The sequence below is a fragment of the Artemia franciscana genome, chromosome 15 (assembly GCF_032884065.1).
Source record: "Artemia franciscana chromosome 15, ASM3288406v1, whole genome shotgun sequence".
In the NCBI taxonomy this organism is placed as follows: domain Eukaryota; kingdom Metazoa; phylum Arthropoda; class Branchiopoda; order Anostraca; family Artemiidae; genus Artemia; species Artemia franciscana.
Window position 1 is genome coordinate 42,262,179 of NC_088877.1, and position 15,640 is coordinate 42,277,818.

Genomic DNA, 15,640 nt, shown 5'->3' on the forward strand with positions numbered 1-15,640 from the left:
CGACTCCATTGGAAGACGTCCTTCTTTTTTTCTTGCTCCCCCTGGATGGCCAACAATTAAAACTTTTGGCGAGCTATTATCTGCAAAACACGGCCCAGCTGTTGTAAGTCTCCTTTATTATAGCCCTAGACAGTGAAATCGAATTATAGTTTTTATAGGCTATTCTATAACCTGTTTGGAATTGATTCCGTCCTCCACGACATTTGTGGGGGCTGCACACTTCGCACACTTTTGGCGCACTTGACGTCTGATTTGCGAAAATATGCTACAGATGTGACACATTTTCATAAGCCAGTCACATTAATCCTTATTTCTGGAGAGACGAATAGCGAGTTTCTTAAAAACCAGATTAGTTTTAATATCTCCTGTCGGGAATTAAGACAGTAAAAAAAAGAAACGGGGATGAAATTCATTTATGACTTTAACAGCTGTTGTATTTGGAAAGGGAGTGTTAAATGGTGAATTGAATGATACATCTTTTAACTACCAAACTGATTAACTACCCAACTAACTACCAAACTATCCAAAAAAATTTCCAAAATACTTTGATGAGTATTGTATTTTATGGCGGAGTGGTTCTGCCATTTCACTCTAAGTGTTGGTCATACTTCTTGAGTCCTGATTTCCGGGGTTCCAAAAGCTGGAGCACAGAGTCTCAAGGGGGTGCATGTAGAGTCTTGGCAACGGCATCAGGTCGAAATAAGAAAACACGAAAGTGACAATTAACCCTTTCAAGGAAAGAGAATATCTCTACGACGCTAATCAACTTCAAAAAATCAGAAGTTTGGGATTGGTATTTTAATAAGATATTTTATTCATTTGACATAGCAGAGAAACGAAAACAAAGAACAGAAAGCTGACTGAATAAGAGCAATGGTATTTATATCTGATGACAGAACATTGTTTGTATAAAAAAAAGTATGTGGAAATTCAATTGACATAGCAGGAAAACAAAAACAAAGAACAAAAAGCTGACTGCACAAAAGCAATGATATTTATATCCGATGATAGAACATTATTTGTATAAAAAAAAGTATGTGGAACCCTTCCGGAGATAAAGTAATGTCACTACTTTGAGAAATTGAACCCGGTGAGCTATTTTGGTGGGTCATTTAACGGTCATACCCGTGAATCAGACTTGGCCCATGTATTTACCACAAATGTTTTTAAGAAGAGAAAGTAGATAATTACTTTTCTTAAAGTTAATTGGAATTGATTCATTACTTTATTTAATGAAAGCAATGAATCAGAAGAGATAAACAAAACATTACATTTACTTTATACTGAGATTTTTTTATTCGACATTCCTTGTTATGGATATAAAATGACGTTAAACGAAAATACTCAGCTACTTAACTGTTAAAGGGGGTTGATAAGAAATGGTTTTCCAGAAAATATTCAGAACGTAGAAATTAAGGTACACAAGGACCAGCCGTGTAAATAACGACGAAGACCAGACTGCCTTTCTATAATACAAACAATAAAGAAAAAACTCATTGAGGAAAGTAACGATTCATTACATCAATGGAAAAATTATATCCTATTTTTAAATCTTGTATATTTTGCTCGGTTTTATCATTCATTCCTTTGTCCCTACTCAAAACTTACATTCTAAGAGCTATAATAAACTCAAAACAATGCCTTAAAATGCCGTGATTTATACGGAATAAATCTGCCAAAATTCATTTGTATATTTTGTTTTAATTTTTCATGTACGACGAGCTAAGTTCAAACCTGCATTAGTTCAAACACGTTCAGAAACCAAAATTTCAAAAACATTTTTTTTTACTGAAAGTAAGGAGCGACACTAAAATTATTCTGTATATGAAAGGGGATATCTCCTCCTCAACGCCTCGCTCTTCACGCTAAAGTTTCATTGTTTTAAAAAGTAGAGCTGTGACAAAGAGTCACACTTTAGCGTAAAGAGCGAGGCTTTGATGAGGGCACAGCCCCTTTCATATACGGAGTAATTTCTATTCGTTTCTAATTTTAATATTGCTGCTTGCTTTCAGTTAAAAACACCTGTTTTTTACTGTAACCCATAGCTTAACCCGTGAATCAGACTTGGCCTATGTATTTACCACAACTGTTTTTAAGAACAGAAAGAAGATACAGATAAGTAACTTTTCATCAAGTTAATTAACTTCTAATGAATTGCAATGTGTTCAGTTCAGTACCATCAAAGACTATTAAAGTACCCCTCCCCTATCTTAATCCATATGTAAATTACTACAAGAATATGACCATGCAGAAAAATCAAGTACCCTCTGAGCGTTATATCAGTGAGAATGATGTATAATGCTCTAAAACTCCATGTGAAATAATGCCATGTTGTTATAGGGTTTGCTTACCTTAATTTTGTTTACTTTGCTTTGTTTTCCCAGTTTGTCTTTCTATAAGCAACAAAGCTTATCTTTCTAATGGTCTCACCCTCTCTGCTCTTCATCCTGTATATTGTCTAGCCCCTTGGTATAGTGTTTATACAGTATGCTATTTATACCTATGACGTTCAGTTTATATTTGTATTATTCTTGTGGGATTATATTTGAATTGATTTATTATTCCGCTCGTGTAGAATACTTATATTATTGTAATAATTTATTTGGGTAAAAGGGAACAAGGGTTCTGACAAAACGAACAAAGAACAAAGCGACAACACTTAACACCAAACATATAAATATGTAAGTAGAATCTGTGTAAACCTACAAAAAAAGCCTTCATTCAGTCGTAGTCTTGGAAATTAATTCAGCTTTAGAACTTCCTCAAAATCATTTTTTATCATTCTTCTTATCCAATTATTTTGATCAATAATTTTTTCTCAATAAAAACCTTAATTCTATCAGATATTGAGATTCACCTACAAAATGAAAAAGAGATGTCTTCTCCCCATACCCCTTTAATTTGTGTATAGTGCTCTGGTAAAGTGGTCTTTGTTATTTCCTCAAGCCATATTTAAGTCTCCTGATCTTTAAAACACGCCTTGTCTCTTCCTGTCATCACATCGATATCCACGTCCACACTCGTACCTTCGATCTGTTGCCCACTCAGACCATGTTCAGAACTCTTTACTGCACTGCGCTAAGAAACAATTCACATTCTTATGTATGGCATCTAAATCCCTACTATTGCTGTATGAAACCTTGACATCTTCAGGAGCTTTTTCTTAAGCCAATGCGTAGCTACCAGTATTCGACTTCTCAACGAGACCAGCCTAGGTCCTCCTGAAGCTCGAAATTATAGACAAATATTCAATACCAGACCCAATACCCAAGAACACTCTTGAAAAATTGTACCAGTACACTTTCCAACTTAGGATTATTTTCCCCAAATGTTTCGTGCAAAACATGGGGCCTGAAAATTTTAATCAAGAAACATATGTTTGCTTTTCTTAACATCTTTAATCTTAGCTAACTGATTTGCAGTCACTAACTGGCTAACTGGTTGAAAATAATATTGGAGAAAGAGGGCATCTCTTTTTCACCCCCCCCCCCCCCGGGGGTTTGACTGAATTATCCAGAAAGGTTTCCTGCCTCTTTAACTACATAGTCTGTTATATCATAAGCACCAATCAATATCTTAGCAATCGAGTACGGTTAACCAATGTTCAAACATTCCTTCATCAATAGGTCCCTCTTAACATTGTCGAATGCCCCCTTAAACCCAAAAATCCCATCTATAGTCTACCCCATATCTGTTTATAAAGAAAGTCTTAATTCGAAATCTGATCAGTTGTATAAGGCCGTAGCCAGAGGGGGGTAGGGGGTTTGAACCCCCGTTCCCCCTGAAGTATTTATTCGACTCGTAAAAACGTAACAAAAGTGAATATAAATAAATTTTTATGCGTTTTTAAGTTTTTTTGTATCCCCCGAAAAAAAAAAAATCGTGGATTTTTTGCCGTTGTACAATATTTATTGCGAAAACCAGCCTCTTCTGTCGTACAAAAAGTAGTACAAGTACTACTTGTACAACAAGTAGTACAAAAGTACTACTTTTTGTTGATATTGTCTAAATATTTACTTTTGATAAATTACATGAATTTTTCCTTTTTTATAAGGAGCGAATTTTTTTTCTCTCATTTTATCTAACAATCTTACCTCCTCTGCTCTCCCCCTTTATATTGTCTTTTCCCCGTATTCTAATTATAAATATATTTTTAGGTAGGCGACAAAATTTTAGCTGTAAATAACGCCTCATGTATTGAAGTTGATCATTATGAAGCAGTGGATTTCTTACGTGCTGCAGGAACACTGCTCACTATACGGGTTGAAAGAGAGGTTGCCAAACTACAACCTCAAGTTGAGGTAGGAATTGAGGTTTTCTTTAGGCTAGTCTTTTCTGGTAAAGTTATTCTGAGTTATGTTAGCTGTCAAAGAGACAGAATTTGGAAGTTTATCAGATACAGAAACAAAACAAACGCCCTAAACAAGACAGGTAGACGCAAGATAATTTTAACCGAAAGTTTTTCGAAATATCCCATAGTATAAATTTTACTTAAAGGCTCACTGAAGATGAAAAGAGAGAAAGAAAAGTACAGAATAAAGTTAACAAGAAAAGAGAGAATAAAAGTAAAATTCTTAAAAAAGAAGAAGCAAGTAATTGAATATTTGATGCAGCTTTTACATTTAACATACATGCTATTTTAGCTTGGGATGGGGTGGGGCTCCTGCTGCAATGTATCTAAACAATACCACAATGAACATTTTAGAAGGAATGATCTTTAATGTTTTTTGAATTTTCATTACTTTCCCTCTGTGAACCGAAGATATTTCAGTCTCTTTGATTTGTTTCTAACATGTATTTCTATATTCATTCATACGTTTCTTTTTCGATAAACATGATACTTAAATTTAGAGACTTAAAACTCTTCCACCACTAACAATTCGCAATACAAAGCCTCCTGAAAACTCACAGTAAAAAAAATAACGCCTTGGAATGTATTGTGAAATATTGGACCCTCACTTATAATATAAGATAAAGGGATTTGAAAACGAAATTTTTGGAGTGGATGACGGGGTAGAACCCCCATTCCCATCCTGTTCGACGGCAACCAACTTTTCGTATAGTCCATGATTTTTGGCAACCTTGCACCGCTCATCCATTAAACGTAACTAAACTATCTTAACCTGTTATGAGCTCCTAAGAGACAATATGGAACACGTGGACTCGTCTTAGTCCGTATTCTAGTTTGTTTGTAATTATTTGATTTTCTTATTCCCAACTCACGTTGAAAAATATATCACATTGGAACGTATTGCAATATATGGGGCCCTTGAATACAATGTAAGGTTAAGGGATTTAAATGAAGAAGTTTTTGGAGTGGATGAAGGGGAAGAGTTGTGAGTGGAAAAACTGTTGGGGAATGGTTGTTTTATTAGAATTATGAATCTGGTGTGGTTTATCCGTGTGGGTGAACCCTCCCCCCCCCCCGTTAGAATTTTATATGTTGACTCAGTTTGTGTTACTCGTTTTAATGGTATTGTTCTTGTTTTAATCATTTTGCTCAATTGCTTAATTGTTTTGTATGTTGCTTTCTCTTTGTTCCTTTTTTTGATGCCATAGCCCTGCGGTTTTTTTCGTGTGTCAAATATACTATACTATATTACGTATAGCTACCCAATTTTATTTCACACCTCTACAAACGTTCCGAAAGTAAATAGATTTTTCACTGACATTTTTTAAAATAATTTTTGTGTCGAAGCCACTGACTGCATTCTTCTTTTTTCTTTCTTTCTTTTTCTTTTTATCTTTTTTTGCCAATTTGACTAGCCTTTTGTTAAATTGTCCAAATAGGTTTGAACATAAAATCAATCCGGCAAAAATTGCCAGTAAAATCGCCTCCTTCTCTTTTTATGGTACTTGGTATTAACCAAGTGACATATAGCGATCGCAAATTCTGTCGGTCGGTCTGTCTGTCCCGGTTTTGCTAGTTTGGGCACTTCCAGATAAGCTGGGACAATACAATTTGGCAGGCCTATCAGGGACCGGACCAGATTAAATAGGAAATAGTCGTTTCCCCGATTCGAACATCGGGGGGGGGGGGACGGTTAATTCGGAAAAAAATAGAAAAAGAGGTATTTTTAACTTACGAACGGGTGATCGGATCTTAATGAAATTTGATATTTAGAAGGATATCGTGTCTCAAGCTCTTATTTTAAATCCTGACCAGATCCGGTGACATTTGTGGGGGGGGGCTTGGAGGGGGAAACCTAAAATCTTTGAAAACGTTTAGAGTGGAGGGATCGGGATGAAACTTGGTGGAAAAACTAAGCACAAGTCCTAGATACGTGATTGGCATAACCAGAACGGATCCGATCTCTTTGGGGGAGTTGGGGGGAGGGTTAATTCTTGAAAATAAAAAAAATGAGGTATTTTTAAGTTACGAAGGAGTGATCGGATCTGAATGAAATTTCATATTTATAAGGACCTCGTAACTCAGATCTCTTATTTTAAATCTCGACGGGGTCCAGTGTCATTGGGGGGGGGAGATCGAAAATCTTGGAAAAGGCTTAGAGTGGAGGGATCGGGATGAAACTTGGTGGAAAAAATAAGAACAAATCCTAAATACGTGATTGACATAACCGGAAGGGATCTGCTCTTATTGAAGGAGTTGGGGGGAGGGATTATTCTGAAACATACAAAAAATGAGGTATTTTTAGCTTACGAAGGAGTGATCGGATCTTAGTGAAATTTCATATTTAGAAGGACCTCGTAACTCCGATCTCTTATTTTAATTTTTGACCGGATCCAGTGTCATTGGGGGGTTGGGAAGCTGGTGAGGGGCCGGAAATCTTGGAAAACACTTAGAGTGGAGAGATCAGGATGAAACTTGGTGGGAAGAATTAGTGCATGTCCAGGACACGTGATTGACACAACCGGACCGGATCCACTCTCTTTGGGGGAGTTGGGGGGGATAATTGAGAAAAATTAGAAAATATGGGTCATTTTTAACTTCGAACGGTTGGTCAGATCTGAATGAAATTTGATATTTAGAAGGATATTGTGCTTCAGACATCTTATTTCAAATCACGACTAGATCTGGTGACATTGGGGGAGCTGGAGGGGGAAACTCAAAATCTCGGAAAACCCGAAAATTGAGGTTTTTATCTTACGAATGGGTGATCGGATCTTAATGAAACTTGATAAATAGAAAGATCTTTTGTCTCAGATGTTCCATTTTCGTTTCGAGTATGATCCGGGGACATAGGGGGTTAGAGGGGGAAACAGAAATCTTGGAAACCGGAAATCTTGGAAAACACTTGGAGTGGAGAGATCGGGATGAAAGGAGAGGAAAAATTAGAAAAAATGAGGTATTTCTAACTTACGAGTGGGTGATCGGATCTTAATGAATTTTGATATTTAGAAGGACCTTGTGTCTCATAACTCTTATTTTAAATTCCGACCGGCATTAAGCCTCTGATTTTCCTTTTGAATCAATCTAATGATTCTTAGAATTTTGCTAGAGCATATGCCATATGAGCTCTTGGCTCGTGGCTCTTCTGACCTCGTCACAAGTGCCATATGAGCAGTTAGCTCTGGTTTTGCTAACCGACATTGTGATTTAATTTTTTCTCTTTTTGTTTTATCCGGTCCTTTTGTGTTGTTTTCTATTTATATGGTTTGTTTTTATGTGTTCTCTAGAAATCATGCCCTGTTGTGTTTTTATTGTTTTATCTCTTTGCGAAATAAAACTCAACTAAATTGGTATACTATAATCATAGGCAGCGTAATAGTGCTACCTAAGTAAAGAATGATGTTGGCACATATATTATTTATTTTATTTTTTGGAGGGGGGTTTGTTTAGACCAGAGCACTTTGTATCTAAGGATTTGTCATAGAAACTTTGAAAAGGGCTCTTTCGATTGGAAATTGAAAGGACTAATGCCTTTTTTGATAGTCGAAAGTGATTGGACGGCAACTAACACCCCTCTCACGCTCTCCATTTTCCCAAATAAATCTTGTCAAAATTTCTAAATAGCCATTTTTTTCAGCATAGTTAAAAGGTCCGGAAATTATGTCTTTGAGGATGACCATTCCCCTCAGCCCTCAGGGCAAGGGTTGTAAGTTATTCACTAGGGGTATATACGGTTTTTTATAGAAAGCGTTGTTGTAGAAACTTCAAAAAGGGCTTGTTCGAATGGAAATTGAGAGGGCTTGTGCCCTTTTTAGTAGTCGAATGTGATTGGAGGGCTAATGCCCTTCCCCCTGTACGGCCGTAATATCCCGAAGCACATTCCGATCAAAATTTTGATATAGCCATTTTGTTAAAAGTAGTTGAAAGGTCTGGAAATTATGTCTTTGAAGATGATACCTGCCCCCCACACACACACACAACCCTTAGGGCAAGGGTAGTAAGTTATTCCCTTGAGGCATGTAAATTTTTATGGAAAGTGTTGTCATAGGAACTTCAAAAAGGGCTCTTTCGATTTAAAATTGAGAGGAATAATGTACTTTTTGTTATTTGCATGTTATCGGAGGGCAAATGCCCCCAAACACTTCCAATCAAAATTCTGGGACTAGTTGTAAGGTCCGGAAATTATGTCTTTGAGTATGACAACCCCCCTCCCAAGTCCTCAGGGCAAGGGCTGTAATTTATGCCCTGAGGGCATATAAGGTTTGTATAGAAAGCACGGTCATATAAACTTCGGACGGGGCTCATTGATTGGTAATCAGAAGCTCTAGTGCCTTTTTAAGTGTAAAAGTAATCGGAGGACGGCTACTTCTCCCCCCTCCCACACACACGCGTCGTGCTGTCCCGAAATGCATCTAGTAGAAATTTTGAGATAGCCATTTTATTTAAAATAGTCCAACTATGACATAACAAGGCTCTGGGGTTGAATCAAACCCCCAGAACCTGGGTGAAAGAATTGTAAATTATACCCTGGGGGCATTTATGGTTTTTATGGAAGGGATGGATGTATAAACTATAGAGGAGGCTTGTTTGGTTAAATATTGGGAGTTCTAATTCTCTTTTAAGAGTCGAAAGTGATGAACGGCAGCTATCCCCCCGACTACCCCTCTTCACCAAACGAATCTGATTAAAATTTTGAGAAAGTTATTTTGCTCAACATAGTCTAAAGAACATATAACAATGCCTCTAGGGTTGACACAACCACCAGTGCCTTTGAATAGTCAAGCATTGGGGGCATATAAAGTTTTTATGGAATGGGTGGCTGTATAAACTTTAGGTGAGGCTTGTTTGTTTTGAAACTTATTTCATTTTAACTAGGGCCCAAAACCCCTATGCCTTCCCAAGGCCTGAACATAATTTGCACAACTGATTTTGTTTTTAATATTCTCACTTTTATAACTTTAAGAAATCAGATATTGTTAACTTTTTAAGGAATAAATATCAGCATATTTGTATTAAACTAACAATGCACGTTCATATGTATTTTTTTAGTAAAGTACAAATTATGTTCTGGTCTTGGGAAGGCATAGGGGTTTTGAGCCCTATCCATGTTAATTTCTGCGCGTTTTGAGTTTGAATGGGTTATTTATTGTAATTTCTCTTGGGGTTTCATTTATTTATCGATGCTGATTTGTGGTAGTTTTACGCTTGGTAGATTATTTCATATTATTTTTTTCTCATTTTGGTTTAATTGAGTTCTTTACTTTTCTTTGAAAAGCTTATTTTGTGGAAAAAGTTTTTCTAATTAATCCATATAAGCGATGTATCTTCTTTGACATTTTTCTCTTGTGTACATTTTGTGAAGATAATTGATTTGACATCTGAATCACTATAACCTACGTCTGATAAATGCAACTTAACTTTTTTGTAATTTTTTTTTTTTTTTTGTAACATTTTTTTATTTATATTAACATCGTGTAAATATAACTTATATTATCAAGGTTCATTTATAACATTATATGAATATAAACACAAGGCCGTATTCGGGGGGTGGGTGGTCAACCCCCCCCCCCCCCCGCCAAAAATGCATATAAGCAAATTATAATATTTTTAACGAAAATTCTAATCCCTTCCCCCGGAAAAAGATCCTGTATACAGCCTTGTATAAACATAATTTAAATCAACATAAAATAGTATAACATTTTGTAATATAATTAAAATACAACATTTTTGCAATTTTGTTCTTTAATTTTTAGATGAGACGACCAGACCAGCGTCCCCTAAGCATAGCAAGTAATGCCAGTTCTGCCTTTCCGATTGGTGCTCCTCCTGTTCCTGCGCCTAGGCATTCCATTTCTTCTGTGTCCAGTTTAAGCAGTCATGCAGTATCTCCTCCTCCTAGTACGGCGTCCCTTCACAGCTCTATTCCAACACACAATTTGGATAGGCCGAAAGGTATATTTTTTTTTTCTAACTATGTATATGGTTTTTCGCATGTTAACCGACATGTGTGTGCCGTTGCTTTTGTCATCTCCAATTGTAATAACTTTTTAAATTAGTCATATTTTGTTTATTCCTTGGTATTATGCATCAAGTTTGATTTGTGTAGATTAGGCCTAATAAAGATAATTTTCAAAGCTTAGTTAATTTTTAAGTAGCTTTTAATGATAAGTAATTTTTAAGTAGCTTTTCATTTTAAGTGATTTTTATTAATTTAATTAATTAGAAATAAAATTAATTTGTAATTCTATGTCGATAAATTATTTTTTCTTATATAAATTTCCTTGAAAGTTCATATCATTATTTGACTGTTGTTTAATTATTATGCGGAGATTTTGACTTCCGTGGCTTGCCAAAGTCTTTACAAATATTTTTTTTTATATCAATTTTAGATTATTATAGATTATTGATATATTTCTACACAATTTTTTTCTATTTTTCTAATTGCTTTTCTAAGACCACTTTTGCACTAACACGGAGTTTGAATTCCCTTCCAGTGTTACTTTTTAATTATTTAGTGGTTTTGTATTTGATCACCAAGTATTAAGAGTTTTCATGCATGCAAGCTATAATAATGAATTATACTTACATTGCTATAGAATATTTTAAAAAAGGAATTTATTTTAGGGCAAATTTAAACTTGACTTACTTGAATTACTTCTCTTGCCGGCTCGGTGCCAGCATCGAGAGAACTCTTCTCCCTCAGGACACCCGGTCTTGAGTACCCATGATTCATGGGTCTTAAGCACCCATCATCTTCATGTCTTATTATTCAGATCTTAGCTTCTTTAGGAACTGACTTAGGCTAACGGACCATCTCGCTCTTGGACGACCGCGTGGTTGTCTCCACGCTGTGGCGTCAAGTTGAAATCGTAGGCGTTGCGACTGGCGATTTCTTCTGGAATTTTGTGGAAACCATCCCAGCGTACACTGTGCTACTTGCAAGGCAAGCAAAACTTTACCATTACCATTCTTTATGCCAACGCCTTCTTTTTTTCCATTTTTTTGCAAATATAAATTAAAAAATAAACAAGAGATCCTGAAAGAGAGAAAAAAAAATAGAAAGCATGAACATAAGGAATGATAAATGTATGGAACCGAGGAAGAAAATGAATTTATCTTGTCTAATTGAATCTGGAAATAGTGTGAAATGGATTCGCTTCTTAAAAAGCTGGTATCCAACGCAGAGTTGTAAAATACTTATGTTTTGAGGTAGAAGTCCTAAAATGGCCGAGTTGATGAACAAACTAGGCTTTGGATTTTGAATATTTTTAACTCGTAAAATTAATGTTTGTTACATTTAGACGTGCTGTACTCTTCTTCGTCTATTTTGAGTCTTTTGGAATTGTTTTTGCATTTTTTTAATATCATTTTAAGTATCAAGGGCATCAAATTAGAAACAGATTTGTCACTTGGACCTAAATTATGTTTACTCATACCTGGAAACCGGGCTTTTCTAAGATTCTCCTTTTGGTTTTTTCAAAATTATTTAAAAAAGGAAATATGCATCCAGGTTGCCAGAAAGGCGTATCTGCAATATCTCAGGAGTGGCCAAGGGTGTTAACCCGATACGTGCACAAATGTTAAAGTGGGATTTTGAACTAAATCATAAGACTCAAAAGTGCCTCGATTATGGGATAACTATTTGGAATTTTTAACTATTTAACTATTTGAACTTGATTAAGGGATAAATATTTGAAATTTTATAAGTATAAAAATAAAAAAATTTATAGACCTAATTTGACAGAAGTTACTAGTAGTAGTCTGTCTTTGGGGCTCGGACCCATTCTGATCGGTATTCAGTTCTTGAAGTAAATTTTTTTTTCATTCTTCATTTCAAGTTTCCTCTCAATGAGGGGAGGGGGCAGCAGTGCACGCCCACGGAGGTCAAAGTTTCAGTAATACATGGATACAGGAGGGAAAAATACCAATGAGGGAATCCAAGATTCCTTGGTGCCCCCCCCCCCCCAAACACACAAAAACTTCAACATGCATACATATGCAAAACGAATTTTGCATCAAATTCTGTTGCCGCAAAACAAATTATGCTTTACATCCCTGTTGGACTGGAAGCTCAACGAAAAACTTTGCTTATTCAGATATTTCACCGTAGAACCCCAGGATTCTCTTGGGGAGGGGAGGCTGAACTAAATTCTTCTGAAAATAAACATTGCAATATCTAAATAATCACTTCAAATCTATTCATAAGATTTCCAGGGCTGCTTCTAATTATGCTACTTGCGGTTTTAAAACAGTTCGGGCAACTGTGATCATTTCAAAACCTACGTTTGGCAATAATATAGATGTCAGAAGTGTTTACACAGCCTTTATACGGTTTGATTATACTTTCATTTGGCAGGTGTCTCCGTTCCCGCAACTCCTGTCTCCGGTTTACGTATGTATAGTCAACCTTTGAGCACAGCCCAGCTTGCCAGTTCACATGGAAATCTATCATCAGTAAGCTATAATTACTATCCATTATGATTTTACCAGTTAGATTAAGAGAGATCAGCATCCCGTATACCATGTTAAAAAGCGGGCTTCAATTCTATGGCTTTACTTTTGTAACGGTATTTCTCCAAACCAATCATATTATATCTTGTTTCTGGTGATAAAATTTAGATTAAAATTTTTTTTTTTTCCAAACCAATCACATTGTTTGTTATTTTAGGGGTAAAATTCCGCATTTTTTCTAATTGTAGATATGTTTTTTTTTTGCTAAATATCCTTCTCTCATTTGTAAAAAATAGTTGAAGATTGGAGGCTTTTGTGTCAAATCTGTTTTATCTATTGGAGGCCTTTAAAAAATCAAGTTAACTAATTGAGTCACCGCTGCTGTTTTTTAAAACCGGGATGGGTAACATCCACTGATTTTATATTGATTACCACTAGAACCATATTCCCTTTTTTCACTACTATTCCTACCTCTCATAGTATTGTTTAACAAGCAAGGATATTTTCCAACGGGTTCGATGTTTGTGGTTAATCAATTATTTTCTTCTAATCAGCTCTTTACCAGAATTAGCACTTTGAGGAACTTAACTAATTTAGAGGGATATGACATGAGCCGTCATACATATAAAGAAAGGCCCCCAAAACCCCTCCCTCTATTCAATTCTGATTTTAAACATAAATGTCAATAAACCAGATAAGATAAAAGTCAGTATTTATGTCACTACTTTTAATCTTATGACCAAGAGTAATCCACCTTAGCGTTTAAATATGTCAAAGCATATGCATTTTGAGATCACAATTTGACCACAATTGACCGGGACGGTTCGTCCCGTTGGGGGGGGGGTTCAGACCAATGTTAGAGGAAATTTCGCTCTTTGGGGTCTCCTTTTTTTACGTATTTCTGCAGCTTTAACATATTTTTACAGAAATGAATCATTGTCAATGATCAGCTCTAGTTTAACAATGATCACCGATTTTAATGCTTGACTATCGTGCCTGATATCCCTATGGAAATCGAAACGTTGTAAATGACACCCGATTGAATTGCTAAAGTCGCTTAATTAGTTTTACCTGAATTTCTTTATTTTGTCTAACTGTCGATGCTTTTTTTATCCGTTAAATATCCTTGTATCGCTTTTTAAAGAAAAATAGTTGTAGATTGGAGCATTTATGTTTCAAATCTGTTTTGGTCTTACTTTGCAGGGCTAAATGCCCTTCCTTTTGGAACAACAGGGAACGAAGAGTAGTCCTTTAATACATTCCCCTTCTCCCTTTTTTCCTGCACATTTATGAAATATACGTTATATAGCCCAATGCCCATTGAGTTACTACAGTTGATTCGTATATTTATTGTTTTGTTTGGGTTTTCCAGACTGTCCCAGAGTCTGAAAAAAAAAGATTGAATGCCCGTCAGTGTATGATTTTGATAGAATCTCAATGTTTATTTTTTTCAAAATTAAGTAGTATTATTTTTTTTTCATTATAAACTGTCTTAATATAAAGGTTTTGTAATTGCTGAGCTACAGTAAATTTTGAATATAAATGTTTTGAGGAAAAGTTGGAAATTAAGCTTGTATTTTTTCCAACTTTTTTTTTGTGTGCCAATTTCTTCTTTTACCAGTTCCGCTTTTTTGCCAAACGATAGTTTTGTTTTCTCCATATAGGACCTTTTTTACTACAAACTTTTATAGAAAATTATGGCTACCAATCTTCTTCCACCTAGTGATGTTAAAGTCCCGCTAATCTTTCTGTTTAATGTTGCTCTCACTCTTCTTATTATTCTCCTTTTTATTCTTATAACTAGGCTATTCTTATCATTCTTATGTTTCTTTTATTTCTATTTGTATTCTTATCACATCATTTTTATCCTTCTCTGACCACTTCCAATGTATCTTTTTTTTATAGATTTTACTGAACAACGTGACAGATACTTTTTTTGTATATATTAGCCAATGAACTCGTATATATATTAAGGAAAAAACACAACAAAATTGTCCATCTTCCCGTTCCATCTACTTAATATCTCAAACAGGAAACAGTTTGCTGTTGGCCAAATGATGTTAACATACTATAAAGTGTAATAAAGTTCACTATAAAGTGTAAAATCAGGGGCGAGGAGACTGCGGCCCTCCAAGATTTTTCCGGTGCCCTCATTTGTTTTGTTTCTCTTTTTACCCCTTTTTTTAAAATAAGTTTAATTTGGTCAGTTATTGCCCCCCCCCCCTCCACGGTTTTGCTCTAGATCCGTATTTATGTAGAATACATTCAAAAAAGCATCATGTTGAGGAAACAAAGTTAGGTAAAAATGAAAAATTTTGTTCACCTTTTCTCTTGGCTACATAAAAGCTAAGTATATGCGTAAAAATTTATAATTTGTTTTCAAAATTACTTATAATTATTTTCAAAATTTAAGTTTTTCTGTTTGGCACGAATCGTTCCAAAGGCAAAGTAAAGGGTAAGTTCAAAAATTGTGCTTCAATTTCATTGGTTTCTTTTCATGACGTTTTTTCGCAAGCCAGTGACACTATTCCTTATTTATGGAGAGATGAATAGCCCCGCCCTTTTAAACCGGGTTAGCTAGTGCTGAATGACAAATATTGACAGAAAGTAAAGTATATTTTCTGGGGGGACCGTTTCAGGAAGCTGATTGGTTCTTTTGTGAGAAATATCAAACCAGTAAAAAAATCTTTAAGGTTTTTGAGCCACAAGATTTTGTATATGTGAAATCTCTTTTTCTCTCTGAATAAATTATATAAAATAAGCAGAATTTTAAATGTAGTCGCTCTCCCCCATGCTCGGGAAAAGAATAAAGTGTAACCTTCAAATTTCTAGTCATTT

At 35.4% G+C, this 15,640-nt stretch overlaps 1 protein-coding gene across 7 annotated transcripts in view; it reads left to right on the forward strand.

Moving 5' to 3' along the window:
* LOC136036499 (protein lap4-like) overlaps positions 1 to 15,640 on the forward strand; it is a 199,287-nt gene that overhangs the window by 95,593 nt on the left and 88,054 nt on the right. For all 7 annotated transcript variants that reach the window (XM_065718780.1, XM_065718777.1, XM_065718781.1 and 4 more), the window contains 3 exons: positions 4,158 to 4,301; positions 10,105 to 10,303; positions 12,708 to 12,805. In XM_065718780.1, the coding sequence (XP_065574852.1) occupies positions 4,158 to 4,301; positions 10,105 to 10,303; positions 12,708 to 12,805 (441 nt within the window). The remainder of the gene's footprint in view (positions 1 to 4,157; positions 4,302 to 10,104; positions 10,304 to 12,707; positions 12,806 to 15,640) is intronic.